Below are 24778 nucleotides of genomic sequence, written 5' to 3'. Positions count from 1 at the left end.
CTGTTCCACCTCCTCACACAGCTGCAAAAAGCAAATTAAAAAATTGCCTTTCAGGGGTGAGGGCACATCGAATCTTCTCCCCAGGTTTCTCAAAGCACATGGATACATTCTCCAGGCAAATATGCATTTTAATTTCTATCTTGTGTATCTCGTTTTTCCCTCGGCTGAATTTTCCAGTGTGTTGGTTTGGCTGGGGTGGGGTTAATTTTGCTCACAGTGTTTTGCATCTGTGCTGTTAACCCCAAGAAGTTTTCGGTATTGCTGAGCAGGGCTTCACAACCTCAAGGCCCTTCCTGCTTGGAAAGGCTGGAAGGACACAGGAAGATGGGAGGGGACACAGCTGGGACAGCTGATCCCAAATAACCCGAGGGATATTCCAGACCATGCTCAGTCATATAAAGTTAGGGAAAGAGTCATGGAATCCTGGAGTGGTTTGGGTTGGAAGGGGCCTTTAAGAAGACATTATGTCTTGTCCTATCACTCCATCCCTTGCAAACAGTCTTTCTCCATCTTTCCTGTAGCTCCATGTCCATCCTGTGCTGGGGTAGCTCTGCCAGCGGGGTCTGAGGGGGCAGAGGGGAAGTGGGAATGTTTGGAGTGGTGGAATTTGTCTTCCCAAAGCTCTGTGTGCCGGATCCCTGCTTTCCCGGGAGCAGCTGAGCACCTGCCTGCGAGGGGAAGTGGGGAAGGAATTCCTTGTTTTGCATTCCTCACTTTTGTAACTCTCTTTATCTCAACCCAAGATAAAAGTGAGTTTTTTTCTCACTTCTCCTCTCCGGATCTCTCCCCGTCCCGCTGTCCCGCTGTGGGGAGTGAACAAGCAGCTGTGTGGGGCTGAGCTGCCAGCTGGGAGTCATCCACTTCGGGGAGTTTCTCCTCTGGAGAAACTGTGGAGAGCAGGATCAGCTCATGCCTTGGCTCTTTCCCCCCCTGAGCATGTGATGTCCTGCTCCAACCGCCTCCGGTGCCGGTGCTACAGGTCCAAGGCCAAACTTCTCAGGTGTGTAAACACAGCCCCGTGTGGCTCCTTTGAACTCGTGATGCCACCATTTCCCCTCCTGGAGCAGTGTTTGCTCGCCTGGCAGCGGCCAAAACGTGTGCCCTCCTCGGAGCCAGGCTGGGTTTTGGCAGAAGCGATCCCGGGTCCTGGAGGGGGAATGGCTTGCCAGGAGGAAGGGGACGCCGATTTTGGGGCTAGAACTGAAAGGATTAATGTAAAATTTCAAAGCTTGGAAGAAGCTAAAAATAGGCTCTTGCCTGTGCTGAGTCATGCCTGATTTCCGTGGGATGGGTGGGTTGAAAGGGCTGCTCTGCCTTCCCTGTAGAATCTGGGGCCGGCCAGGGGAAGGGAGCCCAAGGTGGTGTTGCCAAATCCCAGGGGATTTGGACCATCACTGGGGTTTTTTGTACCGATTTCAGTGTCCTTTTCTCACCAAGACACTGTGAATCCAACTGACTCTGAATGTGGAACAAAACCTGAATGAAGGGAAGGCAGCAGCTCCCACGGCTACCAGAGCTCTCCTTTATCTCCAGCCCGGCTCAGCAGCCTTGGAAAAACCCCTCATCAAGGCACAGGGTGAAGAAAGTTCCATCCTGGGTGTCCTGAGGGCTGGATGGGTCCCTACCCCATGCATCCTGGCGAGGGTTCAGGTGGTGACTGCCCAGGTGTGAGCCCAGCTCACTGAAGAAATATAGATATATAATAGGTAATAGGTATATATATGTATATAGAGAATATATATTATATATATATTATCTATATTATATATTAACATATATTAATATATTATCTATTTTATATATATGCCTATATATTATCTATATAATATTTTATCTATTAATATTATATATAATATATAGATAATATATAGATTATATATTAATGTATTAATATATTAATATATAATATATTAATATATTAACATATATTAATATAGTATCTATTTTTATATATGTCTATATATTATCTATATAATAAATTATCTATAAATATTATATATAATATATAGATTATATATATTATATGTTAATATATTAATATATTATATATTAATATATAATTAATATATTATATATGGAGACAATAATAATAACAACAATAATAATGAGCAACAGAAACGATTGTTATTATAATACTGTGACTAGATACATATACATATATATATATATCTCTATATTCCCAAGCAGTCCCTGCAGAAGTGCCCCACCACCCGCGGTGACATCACACATGACACCACTCGTGACGTCACGCATGACGTCACACCAAGCCCCTCCCCTGGGGTACCGGGGGTGGTTTTTTTACCCGGGCCGTACCACCGCTCCCTTTGCGGGGGGGAGCCGGGAACAGCGCGGGCCGTACCAAGCCCCGCCGCGGGGGTGGTGCTGCCCCCGCGCAGGCGCCGTGCGCGGCTCCCCTGAGGCGGGCGGGCGGCCGGGCCGGGCGGAGGCCGCGGCCGGAGCCGGGGGCTCGCGTAGATGTGCAGCCCCGGGGGGGCCCCCCCCGGGCCGGCCCCGGCCGGCGACCTGCCCCCGGAGTGGGACAGCGACGACGAGCGCATGGCCTTCCTGTTCTCGGCCTTCAAGCAGAGCCGCGAGGTGAACAGCACCGAGTGGGACAGCAAGATGGCCTTCTGGGTCGGGCTGGTGCTGGCCCGCGGCCGCGGCAGGGGCGCGGTGAGGACCTGCCTCAGGGAGCTGCAGAACGGCTTCGAGCGGCGGGGCAGCGTCCCGCTGGGGCTGGGCACGGTCCTCAGGGAGCTGCTCAGGTAAAGGGGGTCGGGGGGTTGTGGGGGGGAGAAGGGGGGGCGTAGGGAGAGGTGGATGCGGGTAGGGAGGGATCCCTGTGCCGGTGTGGATGTCGGGAGTTCTGCCCTGTGAGGCCCTGGCACAGGTTGCCCAGAGGAGCTGGGGCTGCTCCTGGATCCCTGGAAGCTCCCAAGGCCAGGTTGGAGCGACCTGGTGTAGTGGAAGGTGTCCCTGCCCATGGCAGGAGGTGGAATGAGATGAGCTTTAAGGTGCTTCCAAGCCAAACCATTCCTGGATTCCATGATTCCATGACACGTGGGACGAGGCTGCTCCTGGCTGGATCTGGGGGATGCAGGGACAAAGCTGAGAAGCCCCAGAACGGGAGGGCACGGGGTGGGACTTGGCTGATCTTTCAGCTCCCTTCCCACCCAAACCATTCCAGGAGTCAGGCTGGACGGGGGAATTTGCGAGGCAAAACCTTGGCAGGGAGTCAGAGGAGCTCACCCTGCTGCTGCTGTGGTGCCCCAGCTGCCCCTGGCACTGGGAATGTGACAAACTGGTGTTTGCATCCAGGTGTTTTGTGTTGTGAAATTGTAGCCCAGGGAGTGATGGCTTGGAGAGATTTCAGAAGGGACAGTTTAGACTGGCTGTGTTCAGCTCCACGTGAATATCTTCTCCTCAGACGTGGGAAGCTCCAGAGGGAGTCAGACTTCATGGCCAGCGTGGACAGCAGCTGGATCTCCTGGGGTGTGGGAGTTTTCATCCTGAAGCCCCTCAAGTGGACTCTCTCCAGCGTCCTGGGGGACAGCAAAATTCCTGAGGAAGAGGAGGTTCTGATTTACGTGGAGCTGCTTCAGGTGAGTGTTGCCGAGGGCATCGCATCTCCAGGAAAACCAGGAGTCGTTTTATGTGCTGGGAAGGAGCTGGGTGGATCTTCACTTGTGCCCCTGAGGTGCTGAAAAGCCTGGAGGGAGGTGGATGGGGTAATTTGGGGATTAGAAGTGATTTAGATCTGTAGATGCTGTTTCAAAGTAACACAGTGAAGATGATCCAAAGGCTGGAGCCCCTCTGCTCTGGAGCCAGGCTGGAGGGAGGAGAAGGGAAGGCTCCAGGGAGACCTGAGAGCCCCTTCCAGTGCCTAAAGTGGCTCCAGAGAGCTGGAGAGGGACCTGGGACAAGGGATGGAGGGAGAGGACACAGGGAATGGCTTCCCACTGCCAGAGGGCAGGGTTAGATGGAACTGTCCAGGTTTTCACCTCCAGTGTGTGTGGGAGGAGCAGTGGGAGCTGTATCCCTGCTTTCCTTGCAGGAGAAGGCAGAGGAAGTTTATCGCCTCTATCAGAACTCTGCGCTCTCCTCTCACCCCGTCGTGGCCCTCTCGGAGCTCCAGTCCCTCTGTGCCGGTGTGTGCCCAGATGAAAGGACCTTCTACTTGCTGCTGCTCCAGCTGCAGAAGGAGAAGAGGGTCACGATCCTGGAACAGAATGGAGAGAAGGTACAGGGTCAAGGTGACTGCTTTTGGGTGGTATAACCCCTGTCTTGCATTCCATCTGCCTGGACAGAAAACTTCCTCGGTGAAACGTGGGCGTTCTTTGTCTGGAAGGGGTAAATTCCGTGTACCCCAGAGTTGTTAACGGGGTTGTAGGTGAGGGGAGATCCTCATTCTTGTGTGATGGGTTCTGCAAACGATTTTTTAATATTTCTTCTTTAATTTAAGAGCTAAAAAGTTCTTAGGTCTGCCTGCAGGTTGGCTCTTCTGGGTTATCCAGAGTAAAATCGTTCCATGCCACTGCAATCAGCATGGAATTCCATTCTGTGTGAAAAGGTTTTTCTGTCAGATACAGGCACTCTCAGCTCTGACATGGCACGTTCCCCCTGCAGTGTCCTGAAGTCCTTGGAAGGGCTGTGACATTCCCATCCCCTTCCAGAGCCCCAGCACAGCTTTAAATCCTCAGGGTGTTCCACGAAGCCTTTTTTGCTTTCACGCCGATGTTACTTGATCCCGTCTGCTTTAACATCAGACCCTGTGCTGGCTGGGGCATCTCCATCGCTCCACAGCAAGGCTTAAACTGGGAGTGTGAAAGCATCTTTTCCTTCCTTCCTTCCTTCCAAGTGAAGGTATTTTGGGAGCAGGTGGCTCAAGCCTGTGGTTCTCTTTGCAGATCGTGAAGTTTGCCCGAGGCCTCCACGCCAAGGTCTCCCCGATGAACGACGTGGACATCGGGGTGTACCAGCTGATGCAGAGCGAGCAGCTGCTGTCACAGAAGGTGGAGTCCCTTTCCCAGGAAGCAGAGAAGTAATTCTGGGGAAGGGTGGTGGGAAACAGCGTCTTGTGTGATGTGGAACTTTGTGGCATAATTAGAACGAGGCCGCTTTCTCTGTGTTTGTTCTTTTGCCTGTCCGTGTCCCAGCCGTGTGGTAGGGCAGCTTTCCCAGTCTTTGTTCCCTGTGCCCACGAAAACAAGGTGTGAGGAATGCTTGCAAAGATTTGGAATGCGTTCAAGGACCCCTCCTGGGAATCAGCAGCGATTTAAGGGTGGTTGTATCCCAAGTGCACCCTTACTGGTCAGCTCAGGATCAGGGCAAGGCACAGGGGGTGGTTTCTGGTTTGTAAAATCCCTGCTGGCAAAGGAATGAGTTTCTTTTCCTTCTTTGCATCTTCCAGGTGTAAAGAGGACGCCCGGAGTGCTTGTAGAGCTGGGAAAAAGCAATTGGTGAGTGGGACTGCGAGGGAATTGTCCTTGGAGCTGGTCCATAACTGCAGATAATGACCAGGGTTGGACTCTGGGGGTTGGAGTGGTGGTTCTGAAGCCTCCTTAAGGTGAGGATAAGGACATATTTATCCAGAGTGAAGGGAAATGGAAATAACTCTTCAAAGCAGCAGTTGTCTTGTGTGCCTCAGGGATTGCTGGGTTTTTTATGACACTTTCACTCAATATCCTGAGTTGAAAGGGACCCACTTAGATCATCAAAGTCCAACTCCTCGCCCTTTTCTCCTTTAATATATTTTTTTTATTTGGCAGTTAATTTTTTTTCTTCGCAAACCACGGCGATTTCTGAACAAAATTTGCACCAACACAAATACATATTTCACAATCCTCCTCTGCTTTTTTTCCTGCTGTCCTTTCAGTATGATGCAACATGCTCCAAATGCCTTTTTTTTTTTTTTAAATCAACACGAAAATCCTTTTTTTTTTTGAAGGGAACGTCATCAGCCAGGAATCTGAGCTGAGTTGCAGATGCCAACTGGCACATTTTCTATGGCCTGACCTTTCCAAAGCAGGAATCCAAGACTCCCCTGCCTCTGAGCAACCCAAGTGATCCAGGAATGCCTGAGTGCGAGGAGGACACTTGTTTGTCCCCCCACCTTTTAGAGCTTCATCCCAGTTTTCTCATGGTGGGAATAAGCTCAGGGAATTGAAGCCTCTTCAGATTTGTGTGTAAACATGTCCTAACAAGTGCAGCTGTGTTTGGTTTGTGACCCAAGGGTGTGTCCCTCGTGTCCCCAGGCCCTGAGGTGTCTGAAGTCCAAGCGGAGGACGGAGCGGCGCATCGAGGAGCTGCACTCCAAGCTGGATGCAGTGCAGGGAATCCTGGATCGGATCTATGCCTCCCAGACTGACCAGATGGTACTGTGGTCCTTTGGTCTTGTGCTTCTCACTCTTCTCACTCATGGCAGCTTCCTGTGTCTGAGGGGTGGGATTTTATTCCCGGGGTCTCCCCCTGGTTGATCCCGCTCCTGGCTCCGTTCTCTGCTTGGTGTTTCTCTAAAGGGTGTGGGGAGAAGCTTCTTGTTTGCTCTTTGTTAGCAAGGTGCATCTTTCTCCTCTTTTGTGTTTTGATTTCTAGGTGTTTAATGCCTACCAGGCTGGTGTGGGAGCTCTGAAGCTGTCCATGAAGGATGTGACTGTGGAGAGGGCAGAGAACCTGGTGGATCAGATACAGGAGGTACTGGAATAACAGCACAGCTTAAAGGAACAAATGAGTGGATGTTCACAGCAAACCTGTGAATTAATTAAACCCAAATATTTATGCTGAGGCTTCCGGTGCTGTTTCTGTCACCAAAGCAAACTGACTTAATTCTGATCTCAAAGATCAGCAAGAAGAGGTTTGCAGATAGCTGTGGGTTTGGTTTTATATGTTTACATTAAATCTGTGCATTTCTTGTGGGTTTTCTTTTTTGCTCAGCAATATTGGGCAAGCACACACCCTTCCTAGAAAAATGTTTAGGTGTGTTAAAAAAGGAATATAAGTCAAACCTTTGGAAGCTGGAATGCAGCTACGAGCATAAACCAGCTGCCTGACCCATCATCTTCTGCAGTTCAGTAAGGGAAAGGAGAGGAGTTAATTCTGAGTGAATGAAAATGAATCTGTCTGCATAAACTGGTGTGAAAAAAACAGCAAAGGATTAATTTATTTTTTTAGCAGTGTCAGCTCAAATTGTGACTTCATGCTGCTTTTAAGTCAGCTCTTTAATTCTTCCTGTTATTTCTGCTTTTGGCAAAGGCAGGTTCGGTAAGAGAGAGGTTTAAATTCCACACCCAACTCTGTGTGTTTTTCCTCAGCTCTGTGACACTCAAGATGAAGTAGCCCAGACTCTGGCTGGAGTGGGGATCAATGGCCTGGGTATGTCCTGGGGTTCTCACCCTTTGCTCCTCCCTTCCCTGCTCTCATCCTTTCCCTGCAGATTGGGATTTGGGCCTCTCCAAACCCTTGTAGCCTCCAGTTGCTGCTGGATTTCAGCTCTTTGAGTTGTGTAATGTTGACTTAACTCTATTTTTAGAGCGGCTGCTGCTTTGTTTTTTTGAAGTGATGAGCTTTTTCCTCTGGCCTGTGTGTTGCTGCAGCTTGTTTGTCTCTGCTGAGATGTGCCAATGCTCCTTGGCTTCAGTGCAGAGGTTTTTCTGATGGGAGAAATCCTTTTCCCCTGAAATCAGCACCGGATTTTCAGACCTTTAGAGGAAGCACAGGAAGTTCCTCATGAGTAGCAAGGGATGGGAGCAATAATATCTATGTTTCACTCGGGTTTCTACCTGTGCTGGGAAGGTGTCACTTAATTCTTCTTGGAGCTGAGTGTTTTCTTTCACCAGCAGAGATGGACACCGAGGAGCTGGAGAAGGAGCTGGACAGTCTCCTCCAGGACTCGACCAAGGAGCCTGTGGATCTGCCTCCTGTTCCCCAGAAGGTGCTGAATCCCCCCATTTCTGATGCCGAGCTGGAGGCTGAACTGGAGAAGCTGACAGTCTGTGATGGAGGTAAGGGTGGCTGCGTGCTGCACTGTCCCTGGATCTGTCTGGCATAGGCTTCCATTTTCAATTCCTTTCAGGAATCTGTTGATGAACAATTACACAGGACTGTCCAGGTAGTTTTCTTCCTGTTTGGGCAGCTGATAATCCCAATTTTCAGAGCATCCCTTATCAGAGATGTTTCCAAGAGAATGCAGAGTAGTGAAGCGCCGGGACACTCTGGAATTTTATTTGCTGGTTGTGGCTGTGGTTGATGAAACCTGACCTCTCTCTGTTGCAATTTTCTTCACAGATTTGGCACAAAAGGCTGCATCTGCTTCCTCTGAACCCAAAACAGCTCTGGGACTGAATCTCTGAAGACCCAACAGAATCCTGTTGCTGCTGTTTGGGAAGTTGTCTTAAGGTTCCTTAACTCATGACTAGAACTTCTAAGGAGAGGGCTCACTCTCTCTTCCTCTCCATGGATATCACTTTGCTCAGCAACAGGATCTCCTGCCATGACAATCCACTCTGGAACTGGCCCCAGCTGGTGTTTGTCATCTCTGTGCCAACATCTGCACTGGTCTCAATCCGACTGGTGACCCCAAGTCGCTCTGACATCCAGTCTTCCCTCCTGGGAATACAATTCCAGTGAAGATAAAACTCCTCTGTGTCCATAACAGTGCTCATTTTTCTTTTACTTTTTTTCTTTTATTTTATTTTTATTTTTCTTCCTTTGCTGTGGCTGATGTTGAGGTTCTGAGTTGCAGCAGTGTTGCAGTTGCTCAACATTTGGCTGTTTTGTGTGGTGGTTTGGAACACTTGGCACATAAATCCTGACCTTGACGTACCTGCAACGAGCTTAGAACACCTGGTGATAGTTCTCCCCCTCCCTGTGTGTATCTTTGCACGGTCGTGGACAACTAAACACTATAACTGTTACATTTGTAGGAGATTTGGGTGCTGCTCCTCCTGGAGGGCAGCAATTGCAAGCACAAGACAAAAGAATTCCTCTTTTCTGTAACGACATTAAGGCCTTAAAAGGGAGACCTGCAAAAGATTCCAGTGAAGGAGTTTCAGGCTCTGTCAAAGGCTGGGGGTTACTGCTCATCCAACTTTCTGCTTGCTCTTACTTGAAATTCGAGCTGTTTTTTGTATCTCCCCTGTTAGCAAAACTCCTTGGGAGCTGCAGGGGGGCTGTGCTTGGGGTTCTCACGGAGTGATTTGGGAGCAGGGATGCACTGTTCCCCCCCTGGGAGAGCACAGCTTCGTGGAACAGCCTTGCCTTTGCCTTCAGCCTCGCTATTGCAATCCCACAAGGTTCTCTGTTGCCAGAAAGCCCCAACCCAAAACTCTCTGAATGTTTTTGATGCACAAAACCCCCCACCCCGAGCACACCAACTGCAGCTGGTTTGGGGGCTGCGAAACCCCTCCTCTTTTGCAGGTCACTTTTTTGTCCCTCGTGTGTGCACGTGGAAGAGCAGGAATCCTGATCCCTGAACAGCTGAACTTCCAGGAGGGGGAATGTGCTCTTCCCTGGGCTCTCTGTGTGTGTGGCAGGGGAGGGACTGGCTGCTTGCTCAAGGGACAGCCAGCCCTCCTCTCCCTGCACCTCTCCCTGACTCGGAATGTATCCCCATCGCCACTCCCACGCTGCCTCTTGTCCCGGGCTCCGTGTCCTGAGCCCTGGGGATGGCAGCCTGGGGGGGGAAATGGGAACTAGGGCTGGAATTCCCACATCCCTTCAGTTATTTATTGGCCACCCAGCTTCAGCCCCAGAGGACAGGGATGGAGGTGGCAGGTGTCCCCAGGGTGCTCCCTTGGCTGGGGCTCCGATGTCACTTTGTTCACGAGTGCAGGCTCTGCCAGGGAAGGTGTCCTGGATCCAGCTCACAGTTCACCCAGGCTGTACATGGAATTATGTAAAATGACTTGAAACTCTGTATTCCTTTCCTTTGGAAGTAAACAGGAGAAAAACCTCTGTGTTTCTGCCTACTTGTAAATAAAGGGGAGGGGAGGAACCAGAGTGCCAGTGGGGCCCTCTTTGCTTCCCTGTTCCCTCTGTGCTTTCCCTGTTCCAGCTGTGCTGCTGCACCTGTAAAACCAAATTACTCCTCCTTCCCTCCGACACCACAATTCCTGAAGGAAGCTTGGAATTTCCAGGCTGTTAATCCTGTTTCCTCTGGCTCAGCTTTGACCTGAGCTGGCATGTTGGGCTCTCAAGATCTCCCATGGTTTGTTTTTTTTTTTACAGGCCTCGGGTCTGGCTTCAGACCTGGAGCTTTGCTTTTAAAATCCCTCATTTCTCCCCTGCTCTCAGGACTTGTCCCTTCTCTGCCAGTCCAAAGGCATTCCTGCAGGAATAACCACTCTCCTGGGATTCTGTGGTGCATCTGCCTGTGCCTGCCATGCTGGAAGAGGCATTTAGGAGTTAAACCCGAGCAGCTGCTGCTTGATTTCAAGTGGCTGGTTAATTTTCTTCCTTTGATGCAAAGTGGGATGTAATCAAGATGGCTGAATGGAGAATTTTAAATGTATTTTGGTGAGACAGCAGGGGAAGGAAATCGAGGGCAGCGTCGTGCTGGGTGAGGAAATTAAATATAAAAACCTAGAGCTGAATTGCCACCAAACTGGAATATTATCATATTGGAGTGCTGTTTAAAATAGTACTTAACTTGAGTCTTAGAAAAAAAAAATAGCTGCTTAGGGAAGGAAATGTAGCAACTGTTTATTATGATATAAAGCAGTGAACAGTTTTATCTGTAGAGAAGATTTGATCCTGCAGGCAGAGGAGTTGTCTGTGAACACGAGCCTGTGTTTGTTTGCCTGTGACAGCAGAATTAGCAGTGATTTCTGCATTAGGTGCACTCCAAGATGCTCAGGAATTGGGTTAATAAATTGGATCCCTTCCCATCCCACCTTCCCCCACCAGCCCAGCTCTGGAATTCTGCTCCAGCCCAAGTTGTGTGTGAGGGCCTTCCTTAGATGGGCGGCCTCACGTTGTGCCAGGGGAGGTTTAGATTGGATAATCCATGGAAAGGGTTGGATGTGGCACTTGGGGACATGATTTAGTGGTGGCCTTGGCAGTGCTGAGTTCACAGTTGGACCTGATGGTCCTGAAGGTGTTTCCCAACCTTTAGCAGTGTTACGGTTCTATATTTGGGAGCTCCTAAGGAGGAGGAGCTTCCTCCTTGTGTCTCGAGGAATGATTTCCTGGAATGCCTCCTGGCTTCCCAGGTGCCAACTAAATGTGCCAGGAGCTCCCACTCCAAACCTCTGCTGTGTGCCAGGTCAGCTGCCTTGGCTGCTGGCTTGGAGAGCACTGGGAGTGCCCTGTTACTTGTGCCTCCTACCCTGGAGATCCCAAAAATCGTTGTGCCCAGTGCAGGGATTAGGAGGAAAATGCCCTTTGGGGCCCAGAGGACAGTGCATCCCTGGGGGTTGGTGCAGGCATGGAATCATGGAATAGCCTGAGCTGGAAGGGACCCACAAGGATCATTGATCCAACAATCCCAGCCTGTCCCTGAGAGGATCATCCAACCCTCCTGGAGCTCTGGCAGCTTTGGAGCCGTGACCAAACCCTGGGGAGCCTGTTCAGTGCCCGGCCACCCTCTGGGGGGGAATCTCTCCCTGAGATCCAACCCGACCCTGCCCTGACACAGCTCCGTGCCTGTTCCGACGAAACGCTCGGGAGGAATTCCGCCCCAGAATTCCCACGGGAAGGCGCTGATCCATGAGCCGGCTCCTGGTGCCACCTAGCCGCTCTGCCCGGGATCGGCCCCTTTGGCAGGCGCGGGCTGCAGACGGTGGAACTAATGAGGCTTAATTAAACAAAACCCCGGCGAGTAAATGCCGTGACGTGCTGGCAGCGAGCGCCGCGGACACCCGAGCGCCGTGTTTGCTTTGGGAGCGAGCTGGGGGGGCTGCGTCTTCCAGGGAATAATCGCGCCCTTGTTTGGGAATCGCTCCTGGGCAGCTCCTGCTCCCTCCGGGCTCGTGCAGACTCCAGGGTCGAGGGGTCAGGGGATGGAATCCAAGTGCAGCAGAGCTGCCTGAGTGTGGTTTGGCCGCTGCTCCCTCCGGGAGCGCGGGAGGGACAGGCAGATGCCCAGGGCATCGACTGGGCACGGCCACGCTGGGAGGGAATTACTGAATGAGGAGGGGAATCAATGCTGAGCTGCCTCCCTGCCTGTCCAGGGTCATCTGCAAACCTTGGGCTGCCCCTTCCCACCTTGGCCAGGTCACCAGCGAGGCTTCTCTCGGCAGCAGGTCCCCGTTTAAGCAGCTCTCACAGAGCCAGCACTCAAGGGAGTGCCTCAGGAAGGACATTTCTTGATCAAAGGACATTTCTTGATCAAATGAGCCCTTTCTCCTGCAGAGCAGCTTTAGCTACAAAGTGCTTGGTTCCAGGGCTAAACTGTGCCTTACTAGGTCCCACCTGGCTCCTAATCCTGTGGTTTTCCTCCTAAGGCAAGAAAGGAGAGTCTTGCAGAGCCCTTGGCCTGTGCAGTGATTTTAGGTGCCTTTTATTCAGAGATCACTCCAAATTTCTGTGCTGATTTGCACTGATGATCCTCAAATCCCTCTTGAATGTCATTTTACCCCTTCAATCATCTGGTCTCATTCCCAGGCAACTCTCCCTGTCCACCACGGGTTCTCCGGAGCTCACAGGGACAGAGACACATCCCACCTGAGCGAAATCCAGAGGCAATTAAGCACCAGAGGGAAGAGCAGCCGGGTCTGTGAGCAGGGAGGGTCCATCTGCACGAGCAGAGAGAGCTCAGATTCCCTCTGGCTTCTGGCAGCAAGTCCCAGCCTGGCCACGGAAGGGCTGGGATTCTGCAGCAGGCACAGGATCACCAGGAGATGAAGAGGAGCTGAGAGGGAGGAAGGTTTGCAGCAGAGCCTTTCCAGCTCCCAGAGGTGAGTGCCAGCTCCCTGGGAGCAGCAGGGAAAGGAGAGAGCGGGCTGGGAGGCAAGAGGGAAAATCCGAACGCCACGCTGGCAGCAGGAGACCTGGGAAGGAGTGAGAGCTTCCAACGCTTCTCCCTGAGCTGGGTGTGAGAGCTGGAGTGCAGCTGGTGCTTCTGAGATGTCCGTGGAGCAGTAAGAATGGGGTTTGGATGCTGGTGGGGACCTGCAACAGCTGTGGAGCCTCTCTAGGGACTGGGAAAAAAGGTACCCATGGATGGGTTTTACTCCTCGGTGGGAGGAGAGGGGCAGGACGTGACCAATGACACCAGCTGGGCAGAGGAAAGCAGCTCCAAGCTGTCCTTCCGTGTGGTGACAGCTGCCTTACTCCTCCTCCTCATCCTCTCCACGCTCCTGGGGAACACCCTGGTGTGTGTGGCCGTGCTCAAGTTCAGGCACCTGCGCTCCAAGGTCACCAATTCCTTCGTCGTCTCCCTGGCAGTGTCCGACCTGCTCGTGGCTGTGCTGGTGATGCCCTGGAGGGCTGCCACCGACCTGGTGGGGTTCTGGCCCTTTGGGGGGGCTTTCTGTGATGTGTGGGTGGCCTTTGACATCATGTGCTCCACAGCCTCCATCCTCAACCTGTGCATCATCAGCGTGGAGCGCTACTGGGCCATTTCCAGCCCCTTCCGCTACGAGGGGAGGATGACGCAGCGCGTGGCCTTCGTCATGATCGGGGTGGCTTGGCTGCTGTCCCTCCTCATCTCCTTCATCCCCGTGCAGCTCCAGTGGCACAGGGACCACAGGCTCCTCGGCCAACAGCAGCCAGGCTTTAACATCTCCAGGGAGGAGGAGAGCTGTGATTCCAGGCTCAACAGGACCTACGCCATCTCCTCGTCCCTCTTCAGCTTCTACATCCCCGTTGCCGTCATGCTGGTGACCTACACCCGCATCTTCTGCATCGCCCGGCGCCAGATCCGCAGGATCTCCTCCCTGGAGAGGGCCAGGGGGCACACCCAGAGCTGCCACAGCCCTCGGGAAGCCTCCCTGAAGAGCTCCTTCAAGAAGGAGACCAAGGTCCTCAAGACCCTCTCCGTCATCATGGGCGTCTTTGTCTGCTGCTGGCTGCCCTTCTTCGTGCTCAACTGCGTGGTGCCCTTCTGCGAGCCTGGAGAGCCTCCTTGCGTGGGCCAGAGCGTCTTCAACACCTTTGTCTGGCTTGGGTGGGCCAACTCCTCCCTCAACCCCATCATCTACGCCTTCAACGCGGATTTCCGCAGGGCTTTCGCCGCCCTCCTGGGCTGCGGCTGCCCCGGCAGCGCCGTGGAGAGGCTGAGCCTCAGCAACGAGCTGGCGTCCTACCAGCACGACACCGCCTTCCAGAGGGAGCTGGCGACCCTCAGCTACCCCCAGCATCTCCCCCACGCCGTTCTGAGGGTGGAAGACACCGAGGGCTCCTCGGAGAAGGTTCCCCAGGTCTCCTCACCCTCCGGTGATGCCTCTCCGGTGGTGACACCCGTGGGGGGTGACGTGGCCATCTCGCTGGTGAAGGTCCCACCTCTCACCAGCAACGCCTTCCACTGAGACCTGGGAAAGGGAGGAGGGCGGTGGGATGGTCTCCACTTCCCCAGGGGGCCGTGCAGGAAGGAGGGGATGGATTTGCCCGGATAACTCCCTTTGGCTCATCTCTGACTGCGCCTGTTGCTCAAGGCAGATTCTCCTGCAGGCCTGGACAGGCACTTTCCCTGGAGCCCCTGGGCTGTGCTTGGGAGCAGCTTGTCTGTGTTGCAGGATGGATTTGGCAGGACAAGGGTCTGCTCTGGCCATGGAGTGGGAATCAGCCTCTCTGAGCTGGGGCATGCACAGCTGGGGGCAGCCTGGGGTGGACATGAACTGTGTTTTATTCCCTGGATGTTGGGCTGTTCGCTCGGAGCCTTTGGGAACGAGGGAGTCTGAGCCTTGCAGATGTTAAAGCGAGAACCCCACTGTGGTCGCTGTGCCTCCACCACACCTTCCATCAGCCAGATCCTCCTTTTCCTAGACTGTTTCATCCCCCCTGTGCTTTATTCTCCCTCTGATTCCCTTCCTCCCTCATTTCATTAAGGATCCATCCGCTCAGCCTCCCTTGCTGCCTCATTTCAATAACAAAGGCTCCTTACAAGCCCTCCTTGCTCCCCTGTGCTCCCTAATCAGCCTCTGGGAGCTCGTGTCTGATAACCGGGGGCAGGAACAGCCCCAGCATTTCATTCCGGCTGTGACAGGTGACTTTGGGAAGGTGTTTTGATCCATGCCTGGTTAAACCCTCCCAGTCGTCTTGGATCCGAGACATCTTTTAGCTCCCTGGCGCGGCAGAAAAGCCTCTCCCCCTCCCCAGGAAACGGGAACAAAGGGGAAAATCAGAAAGTGATAATTACAGAGTCACGGTAATTGTTAAATAGAGCCCAGCCACAGCGTGAGCGGCGTGGGAGGGGAGCGGAGCTCACAGGCAGCTCCGAGGTCGGAGCTTGGATTCTCCTAGGGAAGCACTGGAAAGGCTCAAGTCCGTGTACAACCACTGTCAAAATGAGACCGTCCCGGGGCTTCTCAATCTGAATTAGAGAAGGAATTGTTGGCCTGAGGTGGGGACGATCGTCTGGAAATCCTCAAATGGCTGATTTAGTTTGGGCATTGCTGTAATATTTATAATTTCCCACACTAAAAGCAGAGTGTTGTGTGGTACCTGGGGACTCCTGGCTTGGTGGCAAGAGGGAATTGGAGTGCCCAGCTATTCCCAAGGCACTACTGTGCCTGTTTTGGAAGAGTTTACTGATGCCTGTGGCAAAGTTCTGGGCCTTAATCCGTGACTGCATGTAAAGGGACTGGGGAAAAACAAAGAGCTCGATGCGTCTCTCTTGTCTCTCGTGAGTTGCAGGTGAACCTGCAAAGGAAAAAATCCCTTTCTTTTGTCCAGTTATTGTCTGTATTTAACTACTGTTACCTTTACCTGCCCCTCTCACCTGTGGCTTGGCAGCTCACCAGGCTGCTGGCACCTTCCTGGCACCAAAGGAGAGACAAGGTGGTGGCAAAGCTAAGCCAAAAACTTCCAGGTTATGGAAGAAGTTACAGACATTCCTGTGGCCAGACTGGGAAACAACAGCTCCAGACTGGTGGGACTGGGGCAAAGACACCCCTCGTTTATCTGGCTTTAGAATGGGGCTCTTTTTTCCCTGCTGATTTCCTGCACAGGTCTCCTCTGCAGTTCCACTCTTCTTCCTCCTCCTCCTCCTCCTCCTCCTTCCATCCCTACCTGTGTTGCAGAGGTGAGTGAAGTTATTCCTACCTGGGGCTGATCCTGGAGCAGGGATTGAGTCAGGACTCGTGCCTGTTGTTGCTATCCCTGTTCCTGCCCTGTAATCCCAGGGAAACCAGGTCGCTTCCTGGAGCTCTGGATTTGCCACGGGTGAACTGGGGACAGGTAGTGAAGACAGGTAGGGGTTTTTTTTTTCGGGCAGGGAGCAGAGGAGCCTGAGTAACGTGGTATTTGCAAAAGAAAGGGGGGAAAGCATCAAATCCACATGGAAGTCAGCAGATGGGGGTGGGGGGAGAGGATGATCTTCGAGGTCTGGGGGGCCGGCAGGCAGGGAGGTTGTGGGAATGAACCACGTGCGGGTGGTCGGGCGGTGCAGACGATTTGGAGTTGCGTCCACCGCTCCGCATCCCAGCTGGAATTGCGTTCATCCCGCCCATCCCCAGAGCATCCATCCCGTCCATCCCCAGAGCATCCATCCCGTCCCGGGGCGGTGCGGGGCAGCGATGCCCGGCGGGAGGAGCCTGGATGGAGCGGGAGGAGCCTGGATGGAGCGGGAGGAGCCTGGATGGAGCAGGAGGAGCCTGGATGGAGCGGGAGGAGCCTGGATGGAGCGGGAGGAGCCTGGATGGAGCGGGAGGAGCCTGGATGGAGCGGGAGGAGCCGGGATCGAGCGCAGGCGCCGCACCGGCATCCGCTGCTCCGGCCCGGCCTGGCGGTGAGAGCGGCGGGGGAGCCCGGCTTGGGGGCCGGGGAGCCCGGGGTCACGGGGAGACCGGGGAGGGTGGGAGGGAGCTCGGGGGATGCGGGGATGGAGGTGATGGGGGGCAGGAGTGGGGTGATAGGGGTGCAGGAGTGGGGTGATGGGGGCAGGAGGCAGCACGTGGCGCTGGGGAAAGGTTTGGGGGGCAGCGGTGGGTGCTGGGGGGCACGGGGAGGGCAGGGGTGCACGGGTGTGTCGGGGGTGCAAAGGGTGTACAGGGTGCGGGATGGGGCGCTGGGGTTGCCGGGGAAAGGAGAGGGTGGGGAGGCGCACAGGGAAGGGGGGTGATGAGGTGAACAGAGCAGGGTGGGGTGCTGGGGGTGCACAGAGGTTTCGGGGGGCGCACGGGGCGAGTGGGAGCCGGGGCTGCAGGTGGGTTAATGCGGCGGCACAGAGGGTGGGTGAGGTTTGCAGGGGGTGCTGGACACCCCTGGGGGTGGCCGCCCCTCCACGTGTCCCTGTCCCTCCCCAGGACTCCCCCCCCTTCCCCACCGCTGCCACGCTGGCGCTGCGCCCCATGGACGGCGTGTTCCTGTCCCCCAACGAGGATGAGTTCGTGGGCAGGATCTCCGAGGAGCTGGAGCACTTCATGGAGCAGGGGCAGCACCACAGGTGTGACCTGACCCGCTCCCTGCCACCCTCTGCCTGCCCTGGGCGAGGGCGGGTGTCCCTCCGGGGGCAGTGGCTCTTGTCTGGTGTTTTGCATTTTCTGGGGTGAAAGCAGCAGCGTTTGCAGCCTGGCTCCAAGGTTTATCTGGCTCAGAACTTCCCTGAGGGCCGGGGATCAGTGTAGGATCTGCCATGTGCCCTCCTCCTTCGGGCAGAGCCCTTGTGGATGCTGGTGGCTCTTACACCCTGGGTTTACCCCGACCTACCCCCTGATCCAGCGACCTTTGAAGCCCTTGAGATGGCCTGAAAAAGAGGCTGCTGGGCAGGAGCAGGGGTGGGATTGCTCAGTTCAGCTCCCTGCCAGCTTGTGCTGACCTTTAAATATTTGTTTCGCTGCCTTTGTTTTAGAAAGCTTTGGCAGGGAAATCACCTGTGCAGTTGTCAAGCACCCGGGGAGGGGACTGAAATGGGAGCAGACCTTCTGAATGCAGCGAAATGGAGTTGTTGATTTATCCATTCGTGTTTTATTTTACTGCTGGTTTTTGGAGCACACTCGGACTGGGAGGAATGGGAACCCAACCCTAACCAGCCTTTCCCCCATGGATACAGGCAGGAAGGAGAGTCTCAGGCCAAGACCTGGGATCAGGCATTCCCAGCTGCCCTGTGCTGCATGCAAATAAAGTGTGTCTGGCTCCATATCTGGGAAAGAGAAGGGATTTGGGCTCTTTTCATAAAGTCCTGTGTGGCTTTTGGGCTCCACTTTAAGCCCTGGACTGGGAGTAACCTGGGAGAGAGGTGGTTGCGTTTTTGCTTCATCCCCATCCTTTTCCTTCCTGCAAGTTGCTGATGCCCTGATGCCTCTCTCTCTGTTTCCAGAGTGCTCCTGTTCCCCCCTCTGTCCAGTCGCCTCAGGTACCTGATCCATCGGACCGTGGAGAACATGGATTTGCTGAGCAGCTTCTCGGTGGGGGAAGGCTGGAGGAGGAGGACGGTCATCTGCCACTCGGCCGTGAGGTTGGTGGGGTTGGTGTGTGGTGGTGCTTTGCCTGTGGCTGGTGGGGGCTTTGTGGGAGCTTACAGGAATCCTGGAATGGTTTGGCTTGGAAGGGACCTTAAAGCTCATCCAGTTCCATTGAGAGGGGCTGAGTTTCTGTGGTGTTTCTCCACGGGGTCTCCTTTACCAGCAGCATCTTCCAGTCCTTCAGGAACGAGCGGAATTTTTCCCTGCGTGCTGACTTCCCATGTTGGATTAGCTGCTTTTCCCTCCTTTTCCCTGGGTGTTGTTTCGTGTTCCCCTGCTCACATCTCACCTTTCCCTTTGCTCCCAGGCTGCCCAACGAGACCAGTGACCAAAAACCTGGCCCCAACCCGCCCCGGCCCCACCGCCCTGCGCAGCCCTGGGGCCGGGGGGGCCGAGGGACACGGCCCAGGCACGGAGGGGACATCCATGGGGACACCTCCCGGGCCTGTGTGGGCTCTGGCAGGATCAGCAGGCCCCCCAGGAGGAAGCCAGACAAAGCCCTGTACGTGCCCAAGGTGGTGAGGAAGAAGGCGAACTGGAGGGAGCGGGACAGCCCCGGAGAAGCCGGAGGGGATGCGGCGCAAGGAGATGAAATCTGCCCCAAAAATTCCACGGGGGACGCCCGGGAGGAGCTGGGCAAGTCTGAAGAAGGCCCAGGGGGTGTCCCTGTGGCTCTAGGAAAGCAGCAGGAGCCCGGTGAAGGAAGTTTTTCGGGAAAAACTGACGCTGGCTCCCACGCTGAGCGTCCTCCGTGCGGTACAAACGTCCCGTCCTTAGGGAATAGCAACGATTCCTCTGAGCAGGAAAGTCGGGATAAAGACTGCTCTGATTCCTTTTCTTCTGGGCACAGTAAACACCCACCTTCCAAGGCAGAAGAGCAGGATCTGAGGCATGACAACGCTGTTGTAGCAGAAGGCAGCGAATTCCTGCGAGACGGAGACCAAACCAGCCGGGATTCCGGAGTGCTGGAGAGCGGGAAAACCTCCCTGCCGGAAAGTCGTGGTGGCAGCTGCTGCCCAGACCCGGCTGTGGCCGAGTCCCTGGGGCTGGAAAACCAAGATAAGGGCAATGCTGCTGCTGCCAAGAGCCTGGAGAGCAGCGGGAACCTGTCAGCACCCCAAGAGCAGGGCAAGGTCCCCGCGAATTTCTCCGCGCCGGAAAGCCAAGATCGGGAGCGCCCAAGTGCCACCCAGAACCCCCTGGAAGCCCGGAGGGAGCCTCTGGCTGCAGCTGGGCTGGTGGCTGGTGGTGACCCATCAGCTCCTGAGGAGCAGGGGGAGCACTGGGGGGATGCTGGCGGTGGGAAGGTGCCCCTGGAGGAGGAGGAGGAGGAGGAAGAGCCCTCGGATGTGTCCGATGCGCTGTGGAGGGAGCTGCGCTTGTCTGCGGGTGACAGAGAGGAGAGGGGGAGCAGGCAGGAGCAGAGCAGCCTGGAGGACGACTGCACTGCAGAGCTCATGGCAGAGGTAGAGTTTGGCGTGGGGAGAGACAAATTTTGGTGGGGTAAAAACTGGCGGCCGAGGGGAAGGAGGGTCCCTGTGCTGGGCCTGCCCTGGTGCAGAGAGCGCTTTGCAGCGGCCGAGCTGAGGGCTGGGTTTTGAAGGGAAACCCTGCGGATTGTTTGGTAATTATTCCTCCTGAATCTCCTCAGATTGTGGGGAATTTGACGGTGAAGGACATCAGCATCGAGAGGATCAGCGTGGACTATTCCAGCTACGGCAAGGCCCAGGTCAGCGAGGGGGATTTTGGCCACGTCACCGAGATCTACGACTTCCCCTCATCCCTGAAAACGGAGGATCTGATGGAAATGTTCTCAGATTTCCAGTGAGTACCTCCCTGAGCTCAGCAGGAGCAGCATCCACACCAGAATCTGCAACAGAACTGGATTAACCCCGAGTTTTAGTTTCACCTTGGTGTCTTACACCATTTCTGAGCCTCAGAGGAGGCTCTGGTAGCTCCAGGGGGCTGATGGGTTCTATTGTGGGTTCATTTTTCTATATATTAATTAATATTCCATTTCCTTTCAGCGAGAGTGGTTTCAAAATCCAGTGGGTGGATGACACACACGCCCTGGGAATCTTCTCCAGCCCTTCCACAGGTATATTTGTGGGTGGTTCGTGATTTTCCTTCCTGTTCTCTTCCAGCTGGGAAGGATTTTGAGGCTCGGGAAGCTGGAATTGCTGTGGTGGGGTGTGGAAACTCTGCCTTGCCAGAGCAGCAGGTTTTTAAGTGGCTTGGATGATAATCAGGACACCTCTTAATGTGGTGCTGCTCTCCTGGAAATTGATGGTTTTCCATCGTGTTTTTCCTCCTGTAACTGGACAAAATTCCTGCAAACACTCAGTGACCTCCCAGGGACCTCAGGAGTGCGGTGGCACCAAAATTTTGGGAAAACTGACCTTTTTTTAGGGACAAACACCCCACCCTGAGGCCCTGGAGAGGTTCCCATCTGGCACACGTGGATCCCAACAGCCCCTGGGCTTTTGCTGGGATTTATCTGCTAACGACAAAGGCCATTTTTTAAAGAGCACATTGATATTTTCTTGGGTGGGTTTTTTTATGCCCTGATGTTTTGATGGTTCTTTGCAGCATCTCAAGCCCTGGGCCGACGTTACCCCTGTTTAAAGATCCGACCCCTGATCCACGCCTCGAAACAGTCCAAGCTCAGGGCCCTGCAGCGACCAAGTAAGACAAGGTTTAAAAATTCAGATTATTTATTTTTATAGCTAAGATTGGTGTGTTCTTTTTAATGTTTCTGTGCTAATTTTTGTGTAATTTTTGAAATTATTTTGAAATTATTATTATTATTTTTAAATGGTGTTTTTTGGTTATATTTTTATGGGGGTTTTAAATTTACCTTTTTTTACATTATTTACTTTTTTTTTTAAATCTTTTTTTACTTTTCACTTTTTTCCTTTTCTCTTTTTTTTTCCTTTGTTTTCCTTTATTTTGCTTTACTTTACTTATTTTATTTCATTTTGCTTTATTATACTTCATTTTACTTTATTTTACATTTTTACTTTGCTTTTCTTTATTAATTTTTCACCTTTTTCTTTTTTTTTCCCTTTTCTTTTTCCCTTCCCCCCTTTTTTCCTCACTTCATGTTTTTTATGTTACCTTTTTCCATTCTGAAATGGAATTATTATTATTAATTATTAATACTATTATTAATTTTATATTTACTATATTTAATATTACACTTAATTTAATATCATATTCCTTGCTTTCCCAGCCATGTATAAAACAAATGCTCCAAGATGACAAGTTAAATGAGGAATTACATATTTTGTCTGATGCTTTTTTTAGGGCTTTATTGGCATTGCAGGGTTGCATTTTGCTGATATTCAGATTTAATGGGGGTTTTTTGTGTGTGTGTTATTTGCTGATTTGTGGGAATTTTGAAGGCAAATGCCATAAACATTCCCAGGAAGTTTCTCTTCCCTCTTCCCTGCCCAGCTGAGACAAAAACCCAACGCCAGTTCCACCTCGTGGTTGGAATCATTTTATTCAGCATCAGGTGAAGGAGACCAAAAACTGGTTAAGCTGAGCCATTAACATTGTTTTACTGATTTTTCATCGCCTCAAAAATCAGATTGTGATCACTTCTATTTGCAGTAAAGAAATGCCAGGAACTTTTTTTTTTTTTTTAGCAGCAGAGACTTGGAATGTCCAACTCCCGTTATTTGCCAGTTCACTGCAGTGGAAACAATTCCAATATTAATGCTCTAAAGGGACACTGTCACAGCCATGAGTTCCTGAGCTTTTAAGAACTTCTGGATTCGAAGGACACGTCCAAAAAATGAGATTTCTCTGCAGTCTCCCCTTCATTGTGAATCAGGTTATAAACTCCTCCCGGGGAACGTCAGAACTTCATGTCTGCATTTGGTTTAAATTGAATTTTGCCACGTGGAAATTTGGATTTTAATTGGCTGACAGTGTCTCTTTATTTGTTTTGTTTTGTTTTTTAAACTTTATTAACAAAACTTCTGAAAAAAAAAACAACAAACAAAGAACCAAGCCAAGCCCCCCTTGCTGTCTGGGTAATAACTCTGCAAACAGTTGCTGATAAAGCTTTAGGTGATTCCCAAATCCCAGATTCTTGGGTCAAATTTTGGAATATTCATCCCTTCCATTCTGTAACAAGTCAGGTGCCTAGCAAAAAATGGAGGTCCCAAAGCACCTGGAATACCGAGATATTATTTAAAATGCAGATTATTTTTTTTTCCCCCTGGTTTCTGAGGATATAGAAAGGACTCTTCCTTTTTTTCCTGGTTTCTGAGGATTTAGGAAGGATTCTTCCTTTTTTTCCTGGTTTCTGAGGATTTAGAAGGGACTCTTCCTTTCTTCCTGGTTTCTGAGGATTTAGGCTGCTGGCTTTGATGAGTTAAAATGAAAATCAAACTCTGCTTTGATTACTTCAAATCAAAATCAAACTTTGCTGTGCAGGCATAAACTGAGAGGAACTTTGCCAGGAATGGTTTGGGAAGCAGTTCCCCGGAGGAGAAAGTGGGAGGAACGATTTTCTCCCTCAGAAAAGACCTTTCCAAAGGAAAACAGGGAGTTAGTTAGATGGATTGTGTGGAGGAGCTGAGGAAAGAGGGTCAGCCCTGAGCTGATCCTTTTTCTCCCCCTGTTTTTCCCAGAACTCCTCCAGCTCGGGAAGGAGCGGCCCCAGACGGACACGGCCGTGGCCAGGAGACTCGTGTCCCACGCCCTGGGCTGGAGGCACAGGCAGCAGGAAGGCTCAGGAACTGAAGTTTTCCAGCAGGAAGCATCGGACCAGCAGGAATAAAAACCACCTCTTGGTCCCCCCCACCCCTCAACCCCCCCACCCAAAAAAATGCTGTAAAGATGAGCATGGCTGTGCTGTTCAACTGCATGTGGAGCAGGGAGTTGGGGGGGTTCTCCTTGGGGTCAGCACCATCCTCCTAAAGTTGGGAAGGAGAGGGGGGAGTTTAGTGTTAATGGGATTTTTTGAGCCCCCTCCTCGGGGGACTCTTTGTTTTCCAAGCACCAGTTACTCCTCCCTGAGGCTTTCCAGAAAAGCCTCCTCTGGGTTTGGGAGAGAAAAAAAAAAAAAAAAATTAAAAATTAGTCATTAAGAGTAAGGGAATTGTGTTTGGTTGGCCAAAATTCCAGCTGGGGTTGGCGGGGGGGAGAAGAACAGGAGTTACAAAAGCTGTTCAGTGTTTACCTGGTTGTGATGTTATTGTTGAGATATCCCATAAAACTGCCAGGCAGTGGATGCAAGTGAGTTTAGGGGGTGGGGTTTTTTTTTCCCCCCCATATTTACACAGCCTGAAGTTGCCCTGTTAAGCAAGGAGAAGTTGTCGTGTGCTCCTTAGGAAAAGGAAAAAGCAGAACTTGCCTGTTCTGGTGGGCCCAGAGCCCTTTTTTTTTTTGAGGGGCTTAAAAACCCTTTGGTGTGGCAGCAGAGCATCCCCCACATCCCAGGCTCTGCTTGTGCTACAGATCTGGAGGGAAAAGATGGAATTTTTTCAACCCAGAGGAGGCTAAAAAAAAAACCTTTGCCAGGCCGTGAATGGCATTGGCAAGATAATTCTGCGTCCTTTAAGCCTCACAACACCCCTGTGAGGTAGGTTTTGGGGAGCACAAGTTTGGCAGCCACTTCTAATCCCCTGTGGATTAATCCCCTGGTCAGCTCTAAAATTCAGCTGCTTGTAAAAGTCTTCCATACAGAGGGAAAAAAAGATAAAAAAAACCCAACACTAAAGTACCAGGAATTGTGAGCTTTCATGGAGTAGAAATCCACAAATGGCATTTAAACCATTTTTTGGGGGGTTCTTTTTGGTTTTGTGTATTTTTTCTGGGTCAAAACGTTTTTATTCAAGTAGCTGTGCCTGGAGATGTGCAGCAGGGTGTGTCCTCAAACAAACAGAGGAGCACGGGGTAGCACCATGAATTTCCAGTGGGGCTGGGACAGATCCCTGGGGAGGAGAGCCAGGAATTCCCTCTGTAAGGAAAGGCCAGGAGACAATGCCTTAAAACTTAATTCATCCTTTGAGGAAAAGAGAGGGAGCATCCAGCCTGGGAGGCGAGAGCTGGGTGGGTGTGGAATTTTGGGGTGGGAATTCACAGTCCAGCGGGAATCTGCGAAGTTCTGGGTGTCCGAGGCGGGGGGAGCTCCAGGGAGCTCCGATGGTCTGTTGGAATCTGTTCTGCTCCGCTTCCAGAGGACTGTTGGACCCGAGAGTTTC

At 52.2% G+C, this 24778-nt stretch overlaps 3 protein-coding genes across 4 annotated transcripts; all 3 read left to right on the top strand.

Moving 5' to 3' along the window:
- The first annotated feature begins 2398 nt into the window (after positions 1 to 2398).
- CHMP7 (charged multivesicular body protein 7) lies at positions 2399 to 9951 on the top strand. Its single transcript, XM_050325839.1, has 10 exons — positions 2399 to 2765; positions 3428 to 3602; positions 4055 to 4240; positions 4908 to 5041; positions 5411 to 5459; positions 6255 to 6374; positions 6595 to 6693; positions 7311 to 7371; positions 7839 to 8000; positions 8284 to 9951. Exons 1-10 carry the CDS (start codon positions 2476 to 2478, stop codon positions 8346 to 8348), a joined length of 1341 nt encoding a protein of 446 aa, XP_050181796.1. The 5' UTR covers positions 2399 to 2475; the 3' UTR covers positions 8349 to 9951.
- A 3203-nt stretch (positions 9952 to 13154) lies between these two features.
- Positions 13155 to 14465, top strand: LOC126645315 (D(1) dopamine receptor-like). Its single transcript, XM_050325596.1, has one exon. The coding sequence runs from the start codon at positions 13155 to 13157 to the stop codon at positions 14463 to 14465; it is 1311 nt and encodes a 436-aa protein (XP_050181553.1).
- Positions 14466 to 16776: 2311 nt separating this feature from the next.
- Positions 16777 to 24737, top strand: R3HCC1 (R3H domain and coiled-coil containing 1). Of its 2 annotated transcripts, none has more exons than XM_050325833.1 (8): positions 16777 to 16885; positions 17403 to 17542; positions 18416 to 18553; positions 18868 to 20026; positions 20212 to 20384; positions 20588 to 20658; positions 21150 to 21255; positions 23204 to 24737. In XM_050325833.1, exons 1-8 carry the CDS (start codon positions 16796 to 16798, stop codon positions 23313 to 23315), a joined length of 1989 nt encoding a protein of 662 aa, XP_050181790.1. In that variant the 5' UTR covers positions 16777 to 16795; the 3' UTR covers positions 23316 to 24737. The 2 variants fall into 2 exon arrangements, with proteins under 2 accessions (XP_050181790.1, XP_050181789.1); XM_050325832.1 differs by having other exon boundaries at positions 21150 to 21245; positions 23204 to 24728.
- The last annotated feature ends 41 nt before the right edge of the window (positions 24738 to 24778 follow it).

This window comes from Myiozetetes cayanensis, unplaced genomic scaffold, assembly GCF_022539395.1.
Source record: "Myiozetetes cayanensis isolate MyiCay16 unplaced genomic scaffold, myiCay2020 scf30, whole genome shotgun sequence".
Lineage (NCBI taxonomy): Eukaryota > Metazoa > Chordata > Aves > Passeriformes > Tyrannidae > Myiozetetes > Myiozetetes cayanensis.
Note: the sequence above shows the minus strand (reverse complement) of the source record. Positions and strands in the feature narration are given on the sequence as shown.